The sequence below is a fragment of the Bombus impatiens genome, unplaced genomic scaffold (assembly GCF_000188095.3).
Source record: "Bombus impatiens unplaced genomic scaffold, BIMP_2.2 scf_2004, whole genome shotgun sequence".
NCBI lineage: Eukaryota > Metazoa > Arthropoda > Insecta > Hymenoptera > Apidae > Bombus > Bombus impatiens.
This window is the reverse complement of record NT_178423.1, coordinates 14,854-39,079: the sequence shown is the minus strand read 5'-3', so window position 1 is coordinate 39,079 and position 24,226 is coordinate 14,854. Positions and strand designations below refer to the sequence as shown.

The window sequence follows — 24,226 nt, the reverse complement described above, 5'->3', positions numbered from 1 at the left end:
TATCCTTTAAATTGGAGATAAATTTAAGGTCGAGCGGACCTCGATCGAGCTTAACTATCAGGATGTTCCCGAATTAATGAGACCAATGTAGCGTAACACCCACGATTCCACAGAGAATCTCTCGGACCACCGGTCGACTTAAGGTCCGATTAAACAAAGGAACCTAGTCGAACTTCGCCTCGTCTTCCAATGTAATGGATAGCTGGCTAAAAATACCATAATTTGCACAATTACGTGACGTTTAAATAACTTAACGAGCACTTAATTCGCATACTTTTGTTTTGATGTATATAATACATTGCGAAACGTTTAGAAGCAATGTAATTTTTAACTCTTGACAGATCAAGGTGCCCTTTCAAAAGTCCAATACATGTCTTTTATTATTATTTTCAATTATTAATAATTCCAGTACGTGAGAATGGATGTAGAAAATTTTGTATTTAGTGAAAAATATCTTGTTGATAAGGAGTGCTTTTATGTCTTGATGTCAAATTGATCAAATCAATATGTTTATTTATTTATATTTATTGTACGGGTAACATCCTTTGTACAGACAAAGATCGATAAATATAAGTGAATAAATAATCAAGAACTAATAGTAAATCACATATGATGCTGGGATAGAAATTAATTACGTACAACGTTTTTGACATATTTCGTCAATATGAACAGTGATTCGCAAAAATATTCAAGTATATAGGCCAGTAAGTTGATGTGTTTGCAGATATAATTCATACAGCTATTAGACGCATAATTAGTGCTATACAGAGATGTGTAGAATAATGGTAACTTTCTGAAAGCCCTAGATGGAGCATTGAGCTTAAAACGCTGGAAAATTTCTGAACAGTCAATGTAGCTGTTTACAGTAAAATCAATATGTAATCAAAATAATGGAAAGAATAATCTGCCGATTATATTTTATAATTTGTTTTACATTATATGCAGCTAAAGTAGTAGAGTAAATATATAGTATAATCGATTAAATTGTTCTAGTATTAAATTTATAAAAAAGATTCCAGTCAATAATAAAGTAGAAAAAAGTAGAGATAGCTAGGATGTCTTCAGATTTATTATTTATGGAATACTTTTAGAATAATTTGAATAATAGTAGTGAATAAAATATATTTGCATAATAAAACGTTATTATGATATTGCTTATAAGAGGCTTCGAATACATTATCACCGATTGTTTAAAAAAACTTATCTGCAAAATATTGTGAATTCTTATTGCAAAATAATCGATTAAATTATTAGTTCATAAAGTTAGAATCTCCGTTATTTAAAACATTTGTTACCACATATTTTATATCGCAACAAAGAAATGTGAAAGGTCTTGGAAAACGCCAATGGTTCTAAACTTTCCATCGTGGAAATGTGAAATATCGGCAAACTGAGTTACACTCGGTAGAACTTGCAATGCAATCGTCCATCGCAAAGTTTCTGATACGCGTATTCATATTTCTTCCTGCAAGTTGTTACTTTGAAATCTTCGAAATTTCATTGAGAATCCTTCTGAACTCAAGTAGATAAGACTTGAATAATTTCTATCTCATCCTGAAAAGAACATGATACGATTCATATATTATATAATTATTGGAAAAATAGATCTCATTCATAATTATTATTGTTATTGCTATTATTTACTATTGTATCAATTGCTTAGTAATTAATAACAATTGTTTAGAGTCTATTGTTAACTAAATAAATAGTTGTTATAGCAATATAATAATAATAGTATAATAATAATAAATATCATAATATTTGATAACTACAATACTTTATTTGCTAATTACAAAACTAAAATGCTTATAAAATTTAAAAAATTATTCTGGCAATTGCGATTGCTCTAATTGCTTCAGAACAAGTACGTACTTAGGAACGTATAAAATATAAAATCTAAGAAGTAACCCAAATAACGCAGAATCCTGACTATTTAGCCTGTTAAGTTATTCTAACCACTGAAGCACGGCGAACACTACTTCGAACTATGTATATACACATACAGTATTGAATTTCACCGACAGAAACTACGATTCAGTTATTACTTCCTAGCGATCTAATCGTAACAACTTCAATGAAATGTACGTATGTTGTGACATGATGGAATTCAGGAAACAGGATACAAATATACGTATACGAGGAAGATACGAAGTATAGCATGTTCACCATTAATCGCACTTGAGGTTCCAGAACCGCAGTGACCTCAAAGTCAAGGGATTCTGCTGTGATTGCTATATCTTCTTCATATTATCTAGAGACTTTATACAGTTGAATTTTATTTTTAGTTCTTTGTAATCGTGTATCTAGCCTCAGTCATCCAAGCAAAGGACCTCTTAGTTGTAAGTGAACACGATTAATTTCTAAATGGTTAGGAAAAGCGCGTGAATTAAAATAAATGCTCTTTGATTAAAATATAAATGAAATGATAATTAAAGATATGGACATGTAAAGTATCCATTTATGTATTTCCTGATAATTCCAATTAAATGTATTAAACTTCGTTAAATCGATTCACTGAATAACGAATTTAATTCTTCTGAAATAATTTTCATTTTTATTTCCATTTACGTTTTCATCTGCATGCTTACTTCTACGTTCTACTATTGTCTTGCTCAGTGTTGTAAAAATATTTTTCTTCCGCGAAATGGCCGTACAAAACTATTCTCATCAAATGGCTGCCAGGAATACAGCACGTAATATCGAATAATTTCAAGAATTCGAATAATTCGAACGACAACGCAAACGTTCGAGTCAATGTGGTTGTATGGTTTATTAATTTCGTATCTCTGCTTAATTTATATTTCGTGCAATGTATTTCCGGACTGGGGAAGCGTCTTAATGATAGCAGTGATAAAGCAATTAAAATCTTAGTTACCTAAATTCAAGGATTAATTGAGCTCGCGTTGCTTCTCCAGTTTTCCTGTTTGTACAATTTGAAGCCCAATAAAGAAAAAATATAACGGGTATAAATTATTCTAGAAATTAATCGCTCGAATCTAAATTTAGTTTGAAATTACATTTAAATATTGCCATATTGCTCGTTGCATGAAAATTGTAAAGGTAATAATATTCGAAGTATATCTATTTTTTGACTGTGGACATAAACATCCTCAAAATTATAGAAATATGTTTATTTTAAACAAATTTAGTGAGATATTCTATTAACCGATAATTTATTTTACCTTGCATTGTAATATGTGCATTACATGATTTTACTCTCCCATATCACAAATTAAATTCTTATGAATTATTACATATTGACACAATTATTTACACTACGGTTATTAAACTATTATTTATTGAAAATATTGAATGCTGCTGCACAATGTACCCAACTAAACAAGATTTGATTAATTAAAATTTTTCATTACAAATTACAATCAATTCTCTATTGTATATAGGCAAACAGACATTTTCGTATATTTATCTTTGTAAATTTTCATTGCGTCGTAACATACTCATTATTTCCAAGTTTTCCCATGAACATCAGCCCTTTCGAAGCAATTTGAACTTCCCAAGTAGTATACACCGGTTTTACCAGAGCAAACCCACAGACATTCGAAATTCCAATCCAGTCTGCAACCCAATTTCAATTACTCGTCTCACCCAAGAACAGTAGTATATACACCATCTTGGTACCCCCATGTTTCACGTGTCTACCGAACTACTCTATTACACCTGTACCGTGCGCTGATGAGAAGATGGCTAGGCAAAGGAATGCGGGTCTGATTGGTTCTTTCTGATAAATTCGATCATTATACGATCATAAAGATAAGCGCGTGAATTGACCAAAGGCGTCGCATGTGTGAAAATGAATACTTTTCAACTGGATTCATATAATCAGTACAGCCATTCAAATCGATATATTCTCCAGCTCTTTTGCTGTTTTGTAATATCGACAAAGACTTTTGCAGCAGGTTAACTGTACCCAATATGAAACACTACAATATCCCGGCAAGTAACACAAAATCAAGCGGCAACAACGTAAAGTATTTCGAGAAAAGCAAAAGATATATTCAAGGTATATTCAAGGTAATATAAAGATATATTCAAATCTGAGCTTTACTCGAAAATCTGTCGTTGGATGCAATTGACTGTTGTGTTTGAAAGTATACAAAAGTCTTTGAGAGGCGAATTGAATAGTGAGATTTTTTAGTAATGTCAAATTAAAAAATGCTACTTTCGCATAATTAATCGTTAAACATATTTGTTTTTGAATATCCAAAAGAAATTTCCCGTTAACTTTATTTTCTTCTTAGTATGATTATTATTTTTCTGTTGAAGTACATATCTGCCCAATATGGAATACGTTGAGTGTACGTAATATGGAACATGTTCACGATACTACAACTGATGATAATGATACAAAATTATATTTATTTTGTGACGACACCTACAAAAGAGACAATAATAATGAAAGCGGGTTCAATATATTCGCCATTTTCATTGGGATCACAGAGAATGTGCTTCAGGTGCATCATTCACGTGCTCAATACATAGAAAACGAGGGACATTAATACAAGTCGAAAGAATGAAGGATATTTGTTTATTCGTCGTTTATTTAAATAGATATTCATCTTTCATATTAGAAATAAAGTTTTCGGGATTCCTTTACAAATTTTTTAGGTATGTATGTAGGTATTATTTTTTTTTAACATGTCGCATTTGACTTTTCATACATCCTTTATCATGACTACAAGGCATTTAAATTTTTGCACAATTAACTATCAACATACAAATATCTATTAATTTTGCCACGTTTCAGCCAAAAGCTTTTAAAATTAGGTGTTTCATATTATCCCACATCGAAAAATGTCAATCGTCGCGCTATAATCTTAGAAATTAATAGCAAGCTTATGGTTTAAACAATGATATGGTTTAAACAATATATTCGAAAAATGATTATTTAAATATCACATTATCTTGTTTGACTATACATTATACAAATAAGACAATGAAACAAGACGCGCGACAATAAGCGATATAGAGTAATATCTCCTTTGCCACTGTGCATACATCTCAATAATCCGCTGATGGTTAACCAGTAAACAACGATTTCAGAGCCACGAAGACCGGACCGTGCGAGCGGTAACGACGAACGGTTGGGGTAGGTCGTGGAATCGTGGAATCGAGTGAAGATTCTCATGCACGGCCCGAGCCTGCCTGGAATCCCATGGTCGAGAGGAGAGAAGGAGCATGACGTAGCCGTCGACAAGGGGGGCGCTTCGGATGCTCCGGACTGCCGACTAGGCTCGTATGGAGGGGAAGGACGCAATAACCACGGAAAGCACCCTGCTTCTGAACCTGACCACTGTCGCTACACGAGACACCGACGGATTCCTCCGAGGATTCCCAGGCAAAAATTCGCCCTACACGGTCACGCAGGTAAGATTGATAGAGCAATGGTTTGCGATACTTCGTCCAGGGACTACTCGAAACTTTGAGATTAACTCTTAACGAGTATCTAAACAGTCGCAGAAGGATTTTTATCGTTTCGGACGTGTAGCGACATACACTTGAAAATAAAAATAAGTGGTCAGATAGTGGAAGTAGGTATCGATGAAGTTTGACCAAAATAATGTTATATACTGCCTTATTTATTGCATATCAGAGGTGGCTACTCAACATATGTTACCGCGCTGCAGCACGCTGAAATGTTTTATAAGTCGCCGATATTATAATTTTTGTTTTGTGCTGTTATTTCTGCGCGGCCCACTGTCAGGTGAGTTGACCCTTTGAACAAACGAACCGTGCATCAATAACTGCAGCCGGTTCGCAGTTTGCTTTCTACTCGTCAGACGTGAACACAATATTTGAAAATCGCTTTTAGATTAGACGTAAATCTATCGCTGTCCATTGTATCAGTATAGCCGTTAATATACTCTCTCACCATCCCACACATTTTTTCTTCGGTTGAAATGTTCTACATTTGTACTACATTGTACTACGTAAATATTTCCGCGCTAGTCACATCACGACCTACTCGTTTCTGTGATTGCTGTGAATTTTTAAAGGTTTTTTTTCACTCTGTTGATTTAGTTTAAATCTTGATTTCATACACGAGTATATCAATCCTTAAAAATGAATTCCGAGGATTCTTTATTCAGACAAAATCATTTTCTACGCGATCTTTCGAAGAAAAAATTCAAATAAAGACACTTGGAGGGAGGGGGCTATTCTTAATTTGACTAGCGTTCAGACCAAATGAAACAAGCTGCTTTACACACAACATCAAAATGGTTGAACCAATTTAATTAAATTTATGATTATATGTGCATGTAGCACGCAGCACGCTAAATGTAAAATCCATAAACCGCTACTCATCTTTATAGTACATAGATTATTTAGTAAATAATTTAAATTATTCGTATAAACGAGTCATAATATAATCTTATTATTATATATTATATATATTACTGTATATATTATATATATCTCATTTCCACTACCTATTTGCTTATTTTTCTTCTTGACTGTATTGTGAACAGTAGCTTCGTAAAACGTAAACCGTAAAGTCAATCTTTAAGCGTACATCACTTTTCTACACGCAGCTGGATCTTCCCATCCAGGCGGACACTCATGTATCAGAAGGTCTCGTGTACAAACGATAAATTTGCTACACGCCTGAATGAAATGATATAGAACTGAAAGACTATTTACGACATTTTCGATCACTTACCCTATGGAATGATTCACATCCTTAATTGTGTTAAAAGGTTCATATTCTTAATTGTGTTAAATGATTCACATACTGCAGCGTGTATGAAAAATATATGTCGCTACTATCACAGATAGTGAAATTACTACTGTGGTCACATGCAATCTAAGTAATACATGTAATGTAGATGATGGTAAAGCTACCATGCTTCTCTATAAATGGCAAGCTTTCTTGGCCGTGTCATAAATCTGGCCTAATACCAAACTTTAACAACGGTGAAACTGATCTGATGATTACCTAACTTTCCCTGTAGATATGTAGGTCTTCATTGTGTCGTGGCACAACAGAACCGGCCTTAATGTTTGTCTGCGCACGCAGTTAGGTCATTAACGCGAACTTGGCAACAATTAAGGTATGTCAAATGATATTTTCTTTTTTCTCGTGTTTGGTAAATTTAGGATTAGGGGTGTAGAGGGCAGCGGAAAGTAATTAATGGACCACTTTGTGGTTCTGTAGGGGACGGTCTCGTTTGCGTTTCATGTTACGTGGCTTGACGAGAATGTTTGTTAAATTTGTGGAGTTAATTTCGGCAAAATTTTGGGGTCTACGAAATAGACTGAATCTACGTTTGGTATGATATGAAATTAGGGCCGGACGTTTCGTCTTCGTTACATTTACATATACTAGGTTGGAAACTTTGTTGAATTTATATGTGAAGTGTTCTTCATTTCTTAATTTTAACGAATTAAGAATTGATAATTACATACGCGTATAGCTTCATGAATTGCGGTAATTTATGCAGTTTTTATGATTTTTGCAAGTATTAACAAATAATAACGTGGTTAATTCATTGAGATGAAGCAAAATCAAAATAAGCTTCCTGGGATGATAAATTCAGTTTTTTACCGCAGTTGCTTCCACGGGAGTATTGACAGGTAATGATTGTGTTGATTATAAATCTGTTCTTTCCCATAATACAATAACTGCAAGTATGTTAATATTTCATCATGTTTATTATTTGAATTATAATTTTTAATGAACATTTAAATGGTATATGTTCAAGTATATAACATTTTTTATACTCTGATAGTAACAAAGTTTGCCTATTACGTCCTGGAACATCCTGTATATACCCACATAATCATTATACTTGGTCACCAGTTAATTAAATTTCCTTTTATCGACTTCTTAAACTTTATTCTCCTCCATGCTATTCGAAGAATGTAGTAGACTATACGTATAACTAGCTTTCGTGTGGCCGCGAACTGGTATCACCTTGATCCCACGAGATTATACGAAAATCCATTTAAGTTTCTCATACCTTCGACAGGGCGGATATCGAAGGAAGATCATTGGCGCAAGATTAACGTAAAGATCATGAATAATTATGTCGGGTATGTTTGCAATAAAGCGTTGTCGAGGGTGGTATGTCGTACGGTAAAGTTCTTGCGGTTGGAAGTTCGAGAACTGTGCAGTTAACGATAAGTATATAATTAGCTTAGTCCACGTAGACGATGGAGAGGACGAAGGAAATGGCGGTCCTTTTATTAGCGAGTCTAGATAAACTCGCGAATAACTGCATAAATAATCCTTGTTCCATTGCCGCGCCGTTTCGGCGAAATGTAATAGTAACAGGTATAAAATGTCGGAGTTTTATCTTCCTGGGACAAAGTATCGGTGAAAATATATAGAGAAATTTATTTAAATATCGTTTCACAAAGTCGCGCAGACGGTAGAATCCGAGTATTTTGGATAACCATACAGGATAATTTATTCGGTTGGATCATCGTGGATCGGATAATCATTCATAGAATATTTTTGTGGTTCATTTGTTCCTGAAATTTTAGGATGTTTTTTATTTTAATCGGTGGAGCGGCATATGAGTCAGAGGACGATGCGAATCCAGAGCGACTCATGTTGTTGTTTCGCCTTGGGACATTGACACCGTCGTGACATACCAGACGTAGCGACAAACAAACTCCAGGCAAAACAATGTCGCCGCTACATGCAACCGTCAATCGAAGTTGAATTTAAACTTTCCGGTACTCCCCCGACCAGTATAAATAATCGAACACGATCGTTAAGACAAGGAGTCTTTGGAGGAGTCAGTAGCGAATCAATAGCCAATCACGAATCGATCAGTTATCAGTCAATCGGTAATCAGTTAATGAGTTACCGTGTATACGCATAACGAGCAACATTTAGCGAACAACGACGAACTCTGTACCACAAACAGGTTAAATATATTTGACTACATTAAATATCCAGTCTCGTCATCAATATACATAACACGTCTAACTGTCCTCCCACATCGGTTTGTAGTTTTTTGTGAAATAAATGCTTCGAAAGTACAAAAGAGTGTATAATATTTGTGATGTTGTGTAATATTTATAACTGTTGTATAAGCGGATGTTTATACATTTGTGGAAAATTTAAAGACGCAAAAATATGTGAAATGAATATAATATGCAAATATATATAATATTCAGAGTAAAGTGCCTGATATAATATTTTGTGAATATGATAGGTCTCTATCTATGTTCCATTTATATAATTAAATTCATAAATATACATAAAATTAAATAAATTTGTACTCAGCACTAATATCCTACAACTTTGGATTTTATTTGATGGAATGAATTTCATTTTGCTCTCATAAAATGATATCACAGAATTCCGTGGAAATATTTTTCTTTTACTCTTTATCATAGAATTCTTATGGTCGTTGTCGATGTAATTAGGACCAGAATTAATCTGGTAGCAATGTAACAGTCCCAAGAAATTGAAAGGCTCAATCAACTATTTAAGAAACTTTCAAATTCAATTTCTCAAAACATGAAATTTCATATGAAAAGAATTTCATTCTATGTTTCTTATTTATCCTACTGTGCAGATCTAGAGTATTCTTCGTGCGATCGCGTTTCTTTCCCGGAGCAATCTGCAATTTTTTTTCGTTATGAAATCAGCATTTATATTTTATTAGACTTTCTCCTATCACTTCAAAGAAACAGCGAATGAAAGTACAAAATAACGAATTTCATAGCTGACAAGCTAGCTTGTTAGTCTGTATTTATCTTGTTAGTAGTGTATGAATATTATCTTCCATCATTCAGTTTGCAATATCTTCTACGTATTTCACTTTGCGTATTACAAAGCAAAGCTTATACCGTGAAATATCTTATTACAAATTCTTTGTCTTCAAAGAACCGTTCAAATACCTAACGTAAGCATAATCAGCTTGATTTATCGAATTTTCTGTAAATAATTCCTTCCTTTGCATTCGCAGAAAGCAAGCAATAACAAGTACATGCAAGGACAAAGGATCTTTCCTGGGTCTCAACCCGAGAAAAATTTCGAAAGCTAGATTTTATGTCGGGCAACGAATCATTCTATCTTTTTCTGTTATTTTATTCAAAGGTAGCGTGTTATCGTAGATTTCTTTCGTTTCCCCGTACAAAACGTTTCTTTTTATCTCTTTTTTATTTATTTAACGTTGCGTCAGTTTATGAGTCATTATCGATCATTGTTACATTACAAGTTATAAAGGTATGTTAATTAATTCTAAATTAATTATTAATTAAATATGTGTGGTAAGTTGAAATAATAATTTAAGCAGCATGCATGTGCAGATTTTGGGAAGGAATAAACATATATATCTATGTTTTAATTTTAGCATAAATGATTCACTTTATAATTCTTTAATTAAAAAATTAATTAATTTAAGCAATCTTTAATACTTATAAGAGATTTCTCTTTTTCTCCTAAAGTAATGGAATATTCTTATGATAATATGTTTAATATATATAATGTTCTATATTACAGTTGTTGCGCAGAGAATTTAAACGTTCAAATATTTTCGTGAACCATATACTTCTGTATTTACTTCGGCTTTCTCTTTGAAAATCCGGCGAAAGATAACGCGGCCGAAGTTCTCATGTAGCGAGCCAATATACATCCTTAATGTAGTTCAAAAATTCCATTACAATGCGGTTGGGAAATCCAAGGATTTCGATAAAACTTCCGTAATTCGCGTCACTGTCCTCGTGAACTTCGTAATTAGTTTGCCTTTAAAGCGATGAATTTAGAGGACGATTCTTTGGAGAAATCCTTCATAAGCAGCTTCTCACGATCGCGCCAATAAAACTCTTTCGAAATCCTTGTCACCTTTCTATTGAAAGGTGTTGTGATTGCAACATTATTCATCGGCTGTTCTTAGTACGATTAATGTCAAAGTAATGAAACATAGTTTGTAGAGTTAGATTGTGGATTTTTATGCGATTATGAGAAATTTTAAGATTCGAGAATAAAAGGCGCGTAATGTACAAAAACACATAAAATATCCAAAATATAAATTCTTTATAATATTTAATGAGTAAATTTCTCTCTAAGTAGTACACTTTTCAAAATATATTCGTATAAAAATTGGCAATTTAATCTCCATTCACTTCCTCGCTTAATATCATTTCTATAGAAATTCAATCTAGATATTATTTTCCCTTTATTCTTCATTGGTGAGCATTCTCTAGATTCGAAATATCTGTTGATACCTCAGCTATTCTTGTATTTCTATAGAAACATTATACATCGGTCACACTCGATTCATCGATCGTTTCTTAGAAATACAGAGAAGTTTTCGCTAGAGCTTCAAGTCTTTCACTTATGAAATAATAAACTACAGTTAAAAATAAAAACATAAATCTACACAGTCTGTATACTCGGTTTAAAAAATTTCATTAGCTTTGATATAAAAGCTTAGCGAAAAATGTAAGAATGTAAAAGTTAATCCTATGTTTCGACACATTTTGTTTCGAAGTAACCTGATTGAAGGAAAATTTTCAATTCGCGCAACTCTCATTCAGTTTTGAATCGTTTTTTCCATTTAACGAACTGATTGGATATTTGAGAGATTATCAGAGGATGAAAGGGATGAGGTTTATCGCGTCATTAACGCGGCCGTGATTAAGGCATGCCCTTTCTATCGATGACTGCGTTTCGTAAATTACATGATCTGATTATGGGATTTCGCTCGAATGAAATGCAAAGCCTAATTTTGGATGCGATCCATGCCGAATACTATAACATCGAAACACCCAATTTATATCGATGAAGTTTAACTTTGAGATATAGCCATGAATTGGGTGCACTGAAAAATTTAATAGAAATGATTTAAAGCGATAGCTGGCCGTGTGTACAACGTACATATATCGAGTTTTTCCCCAGACTCTCAAATTCGAGGATAAATTACTCGCGTGCTTACACCGAAAGCATCCTCTTCATTTCGATAAAATATTCCACCGAAATGATACTGAAACACTTCAAGCATGTCGATGTGCTTGAAAATTTCGCCAATTTAGTAAATTTCTATACCTTCTCTCTTTTGTTATTGCGAAAGTAGATAACTTTATTTTATTTGTAATTTTGTAATTATTTTCAGTTTATAATTGTATATTATGTATATTATTAATCGTCTGTATTACGAAAATTGTTTAGATACAATGAACCAACAAATCTAGCATATTTAACGTGATAATAAATAGAAAATATACATAGTAAATTTGTAAAGAGTATTATAAATTTTTGGAAATCGAGAATTTTGTTTCAGGAAGGAAAGGTTGTAAATGTTTGCAAATTTGCGTGAATGGTATCATTCTTCTGTTCTTCATTTTTAAATGCTGATACTAATAAATAGTAAAAAATTTCACATAATGACTTTCATAATCAATATCGCTAATAATATTAATTATAATTTTGTAATAATATTATTGTAGGGGAATAATAGTTAGGATAATATAAACTACACATTACAAAACTTTTGCGGCCATGTTTCATGATAAAAGCACATGTTTAGCATTTTTGTTCCGATTAATATCGAACGGCTAAATAATGTAGGAACTAAGTAGGGTAGCTCATTACGCTGACGTGCATTCAATATTTGTGCATCGATAATGAATAAATAATTCTTGCGTTCTTTTGTCCTCTTTTACTCTATTTTATAAAGTTTCACAATATAAACACGGGTATTATATGAATATTATTTGTTCGTATACAATATTGTAGGAAATAAAAATCGGATCCTCGACGAACGTATTAAAGATGCAAAAATGCATGCAGATATGTAAAATATCCAAGTATGGTGCTTGTTATAACATTCGGTTAGTGAAACTAATCTCTACCTTGGTCCTACTCTTTCAACCGTATTCATAAAAATATGGAGTTGCATAAATATCCGCAATGTAGCTATAATAAATATAATGGTATGCCAATATCTTTCGTACGTGCCGCCGAACTCGCTTATACCAACGAGCATGAAATGTTGAAATCCAGTGATACATACATACACCGGGCCACTATAACAATGATTTTTGCGATAAAAATGCCAAGCCACCTGATAAATATAAATAAAAGGTGGCGAGCATCGTGTTGCGGTTTGTAAGATTATTTTAAATTAAACTGTACGTTTTACACAGTGGCCAGTTTAATTACGGTTATAATTTCGTTTTATCCTGTTGTTAAATGTCCCTGATGTATTAATTATTTATTACTATGCTGTTAAAACATTTCAGTTCATTTGTATTTAATTGTGATATTTCAGTTTCTCGTGCTTCAAGGAAAATTTGTTATTAAATTAAATGCTTCGTCCTGAAATTTGTTATTAACAATTGTTAGTTTCGTTATAAAGTTTTTCATCGATAATTTCAAACAAATTTTAATGCAAATTTGTTAGCTTTAATATTAGACTTACCATTGATAAAAGTTGAAATTAGTTGTGAAAAGTAGTATCTGGAAAAAATTATTGTTTACTAGTGTTACATGCTCAACGTATTAGGGTACCTTGTAATTGGGATTACTATCGAACGGGGAGTGATTGTACATGAAAAAATTTGAAAAACCAAAATAAAATTTCTTATATATCATATATTCATACTACAGTGGAACAAACCATCAATCGTTATTCATTATAAATGCAATAATAAGCATGTTTACCAACAGTGGTTTAATCAGATAAATTCATATTGTGAAAAACAGTAGGATGCATTTGTACGGTTCACATAAAAATAATTCCAGCATTGATGTTTATTTATTTGTCATCAGTGATTATTGAGTCCGGTAATTTCGCTCTTATGACCATTGCGTGCTATATTCTAGAAGTTGCCTATGATATATCATATTGCGCTATCTTATATCTACGCCCTTACACATGCAAATTTTTTTAGTGGTACTATGATATATTGGGTCATCCCATAAGTAGTGCGGTTTTTCTAAGAGTTCAGTTGAAAACAATGGGAGTTGTTACTATCGAAGTTTTAAGAAGTTGGAATCAAAAACTTAATAGGGGCATAAGGTATTGAATTATAAAAAGTACGGGAATATTTATCACTGATCGATTGTAGGCAGCTAATTTTTTATTTCCATTCGGAATCTGAAAACCAACGCTGTATTACTTATAGAATGACCTAATGCAATGCCCGCCGAGCAAATTATGTGTGTTGCATATATACTTGTATATTGAATAATGCTGACTGCACTCGACTGTCTGTGGAAATTCGTATCTTAAAATCTTACGTGCGTAAGCACGTGTGTCATTGTTTTGAAAATATCTCGATATTAGGAATATGCAATAAAAAAATGTAGAGCCATATTTAGAAATATAATATAATGAGCGATCTTCATAAGATATTTGAGCATTATCACAAAATTAGACTTGTAGACTAAGAATATTTATGCAAATATACATTTTTATGAACACAATTAATAAATTTATTTCACGTTTCATCTAGTAAATGCTGTAACAAGTAGGTATTCTGTATGTTTTATACATTCTTATATCATGTTATATGTATATGTGATTGTAACATATGATATTATATGATTATAACATACATTCGTCCTCTTTTTATATTTGTTACAATATATACAATACATGTATAGAAACAGGATGAATTTATGTTACAATATCCAGTTCTGTACATTTTCGTACTTTTAAATTTCCCATATATGCGTAATAATCCGCAGTCTAACGATCTGTGTCCTTTCATACTCTACGGCTCTTATCCAAAACAGTTTTCCATATCCCTCATATTTCTCGAGATATTCAATTGGTTCCAGTTCTCAGTTAAACCGGACACACTGTATATTGATTTCAATGTACAAGATTTGCTGTCCTTATGTTCTTGGTCATCGAGTCTCGCGAGACCTATGTCGTCGAACTAGATCTGCTAATCTAGCAATCTAGGTGTGTATTAGATCTACCGATTCCAACATTTACACAGTCGTGTTCTACGATGTCCATGTCGGATGTATTGAGTTTCAGTGTTGAAACTATCATTCCTGCTCTAGGTACTGATTTCGTGAACAGATTTCTGTGTAATTGTTACAGCAATCTGTTGGAGGTATTTTGATGGTTCTTTTATAATGTGGACTTTCATAATCTCAAAAAGTTTTATATTAAGTTTCTTATAACTGCATAATATACGTAAAATATCGTTTTACGACAAAATAATAATAATGAATTGACTTGTACCACTGTGATTCTTAATCTATTAGCTAGTATATCTCAGTCTAAATAATTGAAATTAAAATTAAAGACCTAATTAAACTCAGGTTACCTTTAAATTATTGACAATCATTTCATCGACATTGTCTTTTGTTGACAATTATTATACTTATCACCACATGTTATCGTGGATTATGTATCCTCATCTATACATGCAATGTGCATAAAAAATAAGAAAGTATAATAACTATTGTCGGCAACATGTCGATGACATGATCGCTGGCGATTTTAACGTGTTGATAAATAAATATCGTTGGCGAACGTGGTGTCGATGACAGCGTTGCTGATAAAATGATTATCGGCGATTTAAAAGCAGACATTCAATTCCGTTACAAGTAACTAAAATTAAAGTTCAAATTAAATTCTATTAAAAAGCAATCTGTCTTTGCCAAGATAAATTATAATCCAGATTACGAATATTACGAATCGACATGGAGCTAATTTGAACTTCTTAATTCAACGCTCTCCGTTAGAAAATCAATCCATTTTATAACATGGTATTTTTGTTTGTTCGCAGGCAATACTTATCGCCCTGGTGCTTGGCAGCATCATAGTTGGGACTGTGATTGGAAACATTCTAGTCTGCGTTGCCGTGTTCCTCGTTAGGAAGCTGCGAAGGCCTTGCAACTATCTGCTGGTTAGCCTTGCAGTTAGCGATCTCTGCGTCGCTCTTCTGGTAATGCCGATGGCGTTGCTCTACGAGATCTCCGGTAATTGGTCCTTCGGTGCAATTATGTGCGACCTTTGGGTTAGCTTCGACGTGCTCAGTTGCACGGCCAGCATCCTGAACCTGTGCATGATCTCCGTGGACCGGTGAGTAGCCTCCGTGACCAGAAATTTCGTAGGAAATTGAGTTTTGCGATTGATCGAGTCTCGTGAAATTGAATTACACCATGTAATTGAAGAATCAAATTTGGGATTGTTGTAATTGATAGGGTTATAGGGGCGCTTCATGTAGTTATAACAACAAAGAAGAAGTAAAAGACATCGTACGGTTGTTACAGCTGCTTTAATCGATTGATAATACATGCCAATGATTATTATACATTCTGTGAGATTTTTGATTAGTTGTCTGATTTATTTAAAATTTGAATATTTTAAGGAACATTTGGACGATTTTAAAGGCCATATTAAAATTAAATCCATTTTCTTTCCTCAAAAAAATATGAAATCGATTATTTAATTCATAATATAATCACATTGTAGACGTCCAGTATCATGAAGAGAATGTTCGAAAGTAGGATATCAGAAGTACGACGTTCTTCGTGACAGATAGAATATATTAATATCGCGAATGAAAAGCTCTCAGCCATCTACAAAATTTCAATCTCATATTTCTTTCAGCGATATATATATATATATATATATTCAAAATTAATTTCGGTTAACAAGTTTCCAAATGCATCTATCGCTTGCTGAATATGTAATACATATTTTTCAACTTCACGTTCGCTAATTTCATTTCCATTTAAGCTGATAATTTATATATGTAATTACTAATATTCATATTACAATCGATATTTCAAATTTTCTTAAATTACGAATCTTCATTCAACAAGAAGAAGTAAATGTTTTTGCTTTACGACTTTTAGTTTAACAAAGGATGCAATAAAAATAGCAAATCTATTCGATCACATAAACGATCGCTACGAAGAACGAACTAAACTAGACCATGACTTCTGATTCCAAGTATTACATTCTAACGCACGCTTTCATCGAACGAGAAATGTAGAGAATAATCTAGCAACCCCGTGACACGTATTTTCTTTACACTTTGTACAAGTTGACATACGAATTTATAACAAGAGATATGTAATTCAGAGAAACCATGTAAAGAAGATGAGGGAGGGACACGAGAACAAAACGTCCCATGAACAGCAGAATGGGGTTTGGTTTATTTAACCCCTTTACGTTTGTGCCCGTGTGAAGTACTGACACAACCTAATGTCTAAAATACACAAGTCCATGTGAGACACGGGCACACCCAACCAATCATCTTTCGTACATTCTTGCTACTGATAAAGATAATCACATTTTTGTATTTATAAAAACATTTTATGAGATTAAAAATAAGCGTAAATAGTTTCACATGTCGATTGATTAGTATGATGGAGTGAGACACGCAAAAAAATACTAGAGAAGTTTGTATCCCGCTTTTAAATCGTTAATTTTGAAGTAATCTTTTATACTAATGAAATTACGAATCACGAACGGAATAAAAAATTGAGAATCTAGTCAAAATCTAGTTTCCTTTCATTCATTATAATCTCTTCCTATATTCGCTTATTTTTGGAAGCATTTGTTTTCCTTCAGTTTCCGCCTTATGTTTAGCATCGTATTATATTTAAAGACATAAGGTATAGCATTAGAATTACAAAAAAATATATTATATTATATATGTAGATAAAAAGCAACTCTGCTAAAACAAAAGTTGTGCATTTTTGTCTAGTTAGATAAAGAAAAAAAATTGTACGTTAAGGGGTTACATAATTAGACGGTGTTTTCGTATTATATTAACCGAAAAATATATGAATACAGATTTTCGTGTCGCTGTTGCAGGTTCTGTGCCATAACGAAGCCGCTGAAGTACGGGGTGAAAAGAACACCGCGACGAATGATCGTTTACGTCAGCCTTGTTTGGTTGGGAGCGGCCTGTATCAGTTTGCCACCATTGTTGATTATGGGAAACGAGCATACTTACTCCGAGAGTGGGCCGTCTCATTGCGTTGTTTGCCAGAATTTCTTCTATCAAATTTACGCTACGCTTGGGAGCTTCTACATACCTCTGCTCGTGATGATTCAAGTAAGATATTGTTGAATCTATAGAGACTACAAAAAATATTGAGACGTGCTCTTATTCTCCATTTCATTTGCATAGTATCACATTTGTGTAGTCATATAAAATTATTACGAAATAGTATGAAATTTAATATATTTGGACTTAATTAATTAACACGTATATTGATTAATTGTTGTGTCAATAATTTTTGTAGTCTTAGTGTATGTACCTTCTCATTAATAAGTATCGAAATACGTGCTTGTTTAGTACGAAATATGATAATCGATCCACGTTGTCATGAAACGATTAATCATAATTTTGGATTGTTTGAACATAAAATAGAGTACACATTGTAAATGTAGAAATTACTTGCGAGAGTTATGGAAAAATAATGAATTAATAATTGAACGTTGATCTCACGATTTTCTGCTTCAAAACTCATTCAAAAATGAGAAAATGATGGGAATTAGATGGGACTTGAGCCAACTGTTATAATGCAGATTTAATTTTTGAAAGTTTTAATAAACGATGCTAATGTAATGAAAACTGCATACTATTCACTGCATACTATGTAGTAAACAATGAGATTTTTTTAGTGAGTGCTTAAAATGTTGATATTCAAATGGCACACTTGCATTGAGGAAAATCTTTACACTTACAAAACGCAAGGTACTGTAAAATTCTACTCGGTCATAGGTTTTAAAGTGTTCTAAATTACGAGTTTAGAATAAATTCGCTGGAACTGGAAAAGTTCGTTCTTAAATTCGAATTTAAGAGTCCTCCGATTCTGAGCACGAGGCGTTCTAATTTCAATTATTCTCCGAGAAAACTAGAAAGCTTCGGAGCATTAAGACAATTATTTACAAAAGATTTAAATTACCCACTGAACTTGATTCTATCGTATTCTCAGATTATTCTTTCTTTCATTACCGAATAAGTTAATGGAGAGAGTAACAAGTGAGCTAATGGTTAAGAATGATTATTAGGAGGCTTCAGTAATTTATTATTGATTTTTTGCTTTAAAGAATAAGGAGCGAGTTAATAGTGAATAAGGATTATTAAGAAGTCTTGCTAATTATTTTAAGCTTCAGAGTTATTCCCACTTCTAAGCGACGTAATAAGTTATCGAGCTTTATTAAATTAATTCAGACGTCGACGATGTATAGAGATTAGAGAGTCATTGGGACTTGATGATATATCGGCTGACAACGAAGTTAGTTATTTCGATCTAATGAAGCTTGATTAATGTGTTAGAAAGTGTGTTACGTTACCAAGTGGATTGTCTACAGAGCAGCGCGAGTGATGATTATAATTTCTAACTTGCGCTAACTCTAAATCGATCGAGCTGCTCATAAATCAACCCTTCCATCCTCTGTTAGAAACTATTAAAACTTGGTAATTTGTAATACTTTCTTGGTAAAAGAAGCAAGCAGAAATTATTATTAGAGATATATATTCGCTATAAATTGTATATATCTTTTATTATTTTATTTATATTGTTATTTTCTTTGCCGTTAAAGAATAAGCATTAAGAAATCTTATAATTCATAAAGTATTTTACAAATCATATAATACTTTATAATTTAAGTTTAATGTTTTATAAATTGTCAGAATCTTTTAGTATCAAAGACCAATAGTTAAAAATTCTTCTTTAAATTGAATTCCTCGCTATATTATACTAGCTTCAATTAGAATATTTAATTCTTGTTGGTCAGTTTGACAATTTCATTTGCAAAAATACAAATGATTAAACGCAAAATGTCGCGTTTGCAGCTATAGTTTCATTAATAAAATCAAGTAAAATTCAAGTAAGTAAGATTGGCACTATTTAATTTGCAAAATGTCAAAGATTGAAAGATAATACCGTTTGGTTTTTAATTAGTTTGCCATTAATAATTTCCCTGAAGGGGAAACTGAACTTTTCATTATGGCGCGAATTACGCAATTATTCAGCGCCATAAAATAGGTCCCCTAGTGTTTTCTCGAGTAACACTTTGCTTGTCGATCGTAATCACGATGTTTCGTTGAATTAATTGAAATTACCATCGACTGTATTACATAATTCATAGTTGTATCGGTTTTACATTTATATCTATCATGATTCTTCGCTCCTTAATTACAATCCCAGTTTAATTAACTCGTAGACAGTAGACGTTGTAATAATTGATTTTCTTGGCTGGACAAAATTCATAATAGAATGATAATATTAAATCAACGAAATATGCTATAAGGAAATTGGTCAAGCTTTTTTCTCTTATTATTAAGTTGTAACTCATGCAATATCCGATTTTTAACAATTCATTGTATTTTATGGCAAATCTCACTGAATTTTGAAAACAATAAGTTTATGTACCTACACAAAAAATAAAATATTAAATCATAGAAATCTTTCAAAATGTAATTTTTAATACATGACAGTATAAAACTTTAAACACACGTGTATTAATCTATACATCTGTATTTCAATTCGTGTATCTTTTAATGCACGAATACGCGAGTATTAAAATACATTTACTGAAGCAATTTATGGAACGAAAATATCATTTTACAAATTTCCGTGTTGTAAATACGAGAAACAAATTCCAGCACAATAGTTACGTAATTCTTAATGAAAAATTTATCTTAGTAAGGGTAACATTGGTTACATCCAAGCTAATAGAAGACATTAAACGAAAAATTAATTGAATAAATAGTAAATAAAAGGAAGTGTGTTGAAATTTGTTACTGACGTATTGTTTCACATATCTGTAAATTCCGGGTACTACAAATTATATAGATTGCAGTCCAAATACATTTAATCTACAGATACACGCCTACACACGTATCGATGTTTGTAGAGATTAGTTCAAAATCCAGTAAATCCTCGTAGTAGAACGCATTGTATCTCGCCCGTGTTACAACTAACAGCCATTCATTGCGTGAAACAAATAAAACTTTGGTCAATAAAATCTCCGTGAATTCAAGAATTCTAAACATGTACGTAAATCTCTCGCTTCATTCGCCGCTTCGATAGACCACAGAATTCAGCAAAAGAAACATTTTGGTGGGTTTAGAACAAACGAGAGAATACTTGCTCCTTCTCCACTTTAGCAAAATTAAAAGTTGAAATTGTAAACGAGCATTCGTTCGCCGTTTGCGATTGCTAGCCAAATCGAAAATCAGGTATCTCAATATCGTAAGAATGCTCAATGCCAGCGATTTCCAACCTTCTTCGTCTCGTGACACACATAAGCTAATTACTAAAATTCTGCGGCGCACCAAAAGATATATCATACATATTTGATTATCTTTATTTGGTAATCTAAGGGAAGAGAAGTCAGTGCCTCTGACTAAGTAATCAGGTACTGCATCATTGTTTTAAAAATTGTTTGATTTCCTATTCGCTGAACAATCGTCAAACAGCAAAAGAATGCTCGTTTATACTTTCGTTTTAATAAATATGAGTGAAGTGGAGGAAGAACGGACATTCTCTCGCTTGGACTAAACGAACCATTATACTACAGTGTCGCAAATATAAAACAGCCGAGCGAATATCTATCAAAGCAAGTAGGTAGGCATTAACGTCCCGATTTTTCATCGACTGCGTATTGATCTTCGGCAGTTAAGAATGAGAACTGACTTTCGACGGTTCCATTGCCACGATTGATTGGATGCTTAGCGTGTGGCAAGCGAGCTCCGTGGAAATAATTGGCGGGAACACAGGCGTAACAGCTACGGAGCATAAACGATCGTGCATATCATCGCGATCGTGGTGCCGAGCGTTAACGTGAATTGACATAATAGCAGTTAAATAATTGCCACATTGAGAAAGCATCGTTACTGTTTGCCACGCATGCGACAGTTTTATTGCTATCCACTACTTTAATTAATGCAATAGAATGCGACGCTGTGGTGTTTGTTACGAATAAAACGACAATATATGTTACGCGGAGGTAATTTGTTTGAAAAAGGCACGCATTGTAGAATTCCTCGCTTGATTGATATATAAGACTACCGTAAATGATTTCGTGGTAGATTTTCCTGTGATCGACAATTTTGTTAACCTTGTTGGGTAACGTGGTCTACCTCTCAGTTGATATTGATTGTATCAACATAGTGTTGTTATGTATTGAAACTCGAGGTTTCAATATTTTTAGTTGTAGCGATGGATTTTTGAGGTTGAAGATTTAAGTATACTAATTCCCAATATTAGTTATTAACTTAAGTAAATTTTGTTGGTTATTTAACTTGAATTATTTGTGGCTACGAGTGCAATATATTCTGCAGCTATATGAATTTTCATTATTAAGCCGACTTTTTCAATTACGCGAAATCTCCAATTACTCTATTATTAATTCAGACTATAGGAATTCTATCGTACTTTACATTCACGTCAGGCCATTCAGACGATCCATATCTATTCCAGGTATATTACAAGATATTCTGTGCGGCGCGCAGAATAGTTCTCGAAGAACGGAGAGCGCAAAGCCACTTGGAGGCGCACTGCTACCTCGACATAGAGCCGACGGTGCAGCAACATCAGCCAGCAGCTGTGAATCGTCAATTAAATACCGACGTGCAGACTAGCCATGGAAGTCCGCCCACGAAGCAGCACCGAAGTTCGAGCGCCTCAACGACGGTAAGTAGACCAATTGATTCTAGTTGATAGATCGCATCTTGTTCTTCTCCTATTTGCGGCCACGCCACGACCGTTGACTGAGTCATTTACCCGACCAATTCGCCTTCGAACCTTCGATGACGAATTTAATCCATAGATTCGCCGTACGCTTACGCACGAATCGTTCCATTTGCAACATAATAGGGAATTACATTCGATTAAAAAACGTTGATATTTAACCTGTTAACTGTGCCGTCCCATGAAGTTTGTGACCAATAAAAATTAATTTTCAAATTAATTTTAATATTTGTAAACGTAAATACGATGTGATTTATATCTAGCAAAAATGATATGATATAGGAAACATACAAGATTCGTAAGAAAGTGTTATAGAATAGGAGATCTACAAGCAAATTATATTCGAGAAGTTGAGAATTTAAATGACGAGTGAATTCAATCTTCCTCGATTAACAAGTTGAGAAAACATCAGATCAACATGAAATATTTATAAAAGTAGTGAAACGCGCAAGCCTTGAAAAGTGAAGAAATTTTTGATAATTCGTGTTCGATCATATATTTCAGTTTTTAAAAGTATCGGTTCATTAGTTATCTAGTTGATATTTATTATCTGAGAAATTTACTGAGAAATCACTGTATTTAATTAGTGATTTAAAGATAGATATAGTTGTGCAGGTCTATAAATTCTAAAAATACAATGATCAAAGTAATTGCATATTTCGAGAAACTTTTCATATTCTATAAGAAATCATATTCATGAAAGCTCTTCGATTGCGCAATTCACTACAAAATCTTATCTTTGCTCTCACGATTTCCAAAGTATCAAAAGTGGCTGTGATTACCTCGCTTCTCTTCCCGTCGTTCTTTCTACATATTCCGATCTTAAAATTTTATCATTTTCTATGGAAAAGAGTATTGTGACGTGTTCCACGATAGCGATTACGCGGTCATCGGAACGCGCGCGAGCGTAATAACCAGGGAAAACGCGCGCAATTTCGTCGAGCTTTCAGCCGGAATATCGCACGTGTCGAAAAACAAAAGGTCGAATTTCTGACAGTAACAGCCGAGTAACAATCGCACACGCGCACTCGACGATTTAATGAGCGACGATTTTGCGATCGTCCGCCGCAAATTAGGTAGGCAAACTTTCTACGCGAATCCGCACCAATACGCGTCGGCAAGCAAAACATCGCGGATAAATTGTCCGCATTTCACGTTGAAACTGTTTAACAAACGTGATTTCGTAGTTGTCGAGTTTATACACCGGCCACGAAACGTCAATGCAGACCTTCATGAGAATCTGATTCTAGTTAGTGAACCAGGAGAGAATTGGGAATGTCGCGAAATTGTTTCCTCTCAGTCGAGAATTGCCTTCGTATCATTGTTTCAGTAGATACGTGTTGTCAATGATCGAAAGTGATGAAAATACAAGATCGATATTTAAGAAGAGATAGAAAGATCTTTTTTAGTGTTTCAGGGAGTTTTTATCATAATTGGGTGTTCGTGCATTTATGGAAAATTAAATTGTTCTATGGTCCCCAAATTTTCATGTTTTAATAAACAAAAAAGATTTTGAATATTTTAAGAAAACGTTTAATGTAACATTAAAATGAGAAATCA

The 24,226-nt window shown here is 33.2% G+C and overlaps 1 protein-coding gene across 1 annotated transcript in view; it reads left to right on the top strand.

Annotated features, from left to right (window-relative positions):
• LOC100747987 (5-hydroxytryptamine receptor 1-like) overlaps positions 1 to 23,002 on the top strand; it is a 93,393-nt gene extending 70,391 nt beyond the window's left edge. Inside the window, exons 2-5 of the mRNA XM_003494288.2 lie at positions 5,062 to 5,385; positions 15,730 to 16,025; positions 17,772 to 18,015; positions 22,397 to 23,002. Of these exons, the coding sequence (XP_003494336.2) occupies positions 5,257 to 5,385; positions 15,730 to 16,025; positions 17,772 to 18,015; positions 22,397 to 22,636 (909 nt within the window). The 5' untranslated portion in view covers positions 5,062 to 5,256 and the 3' untranslated portion in view covers positions 22,637 to 23,002. The remainder of the gene's footprint in view (positions 1 to 5,061; positions 5,386 to 15,729; positions 16,026 to 17,771; positions 18,016 to 22,396) is intronic.
• The last annotated feature ends 1,224 nt before the right edge of the window (positions 23,003 to 24,226 follow it).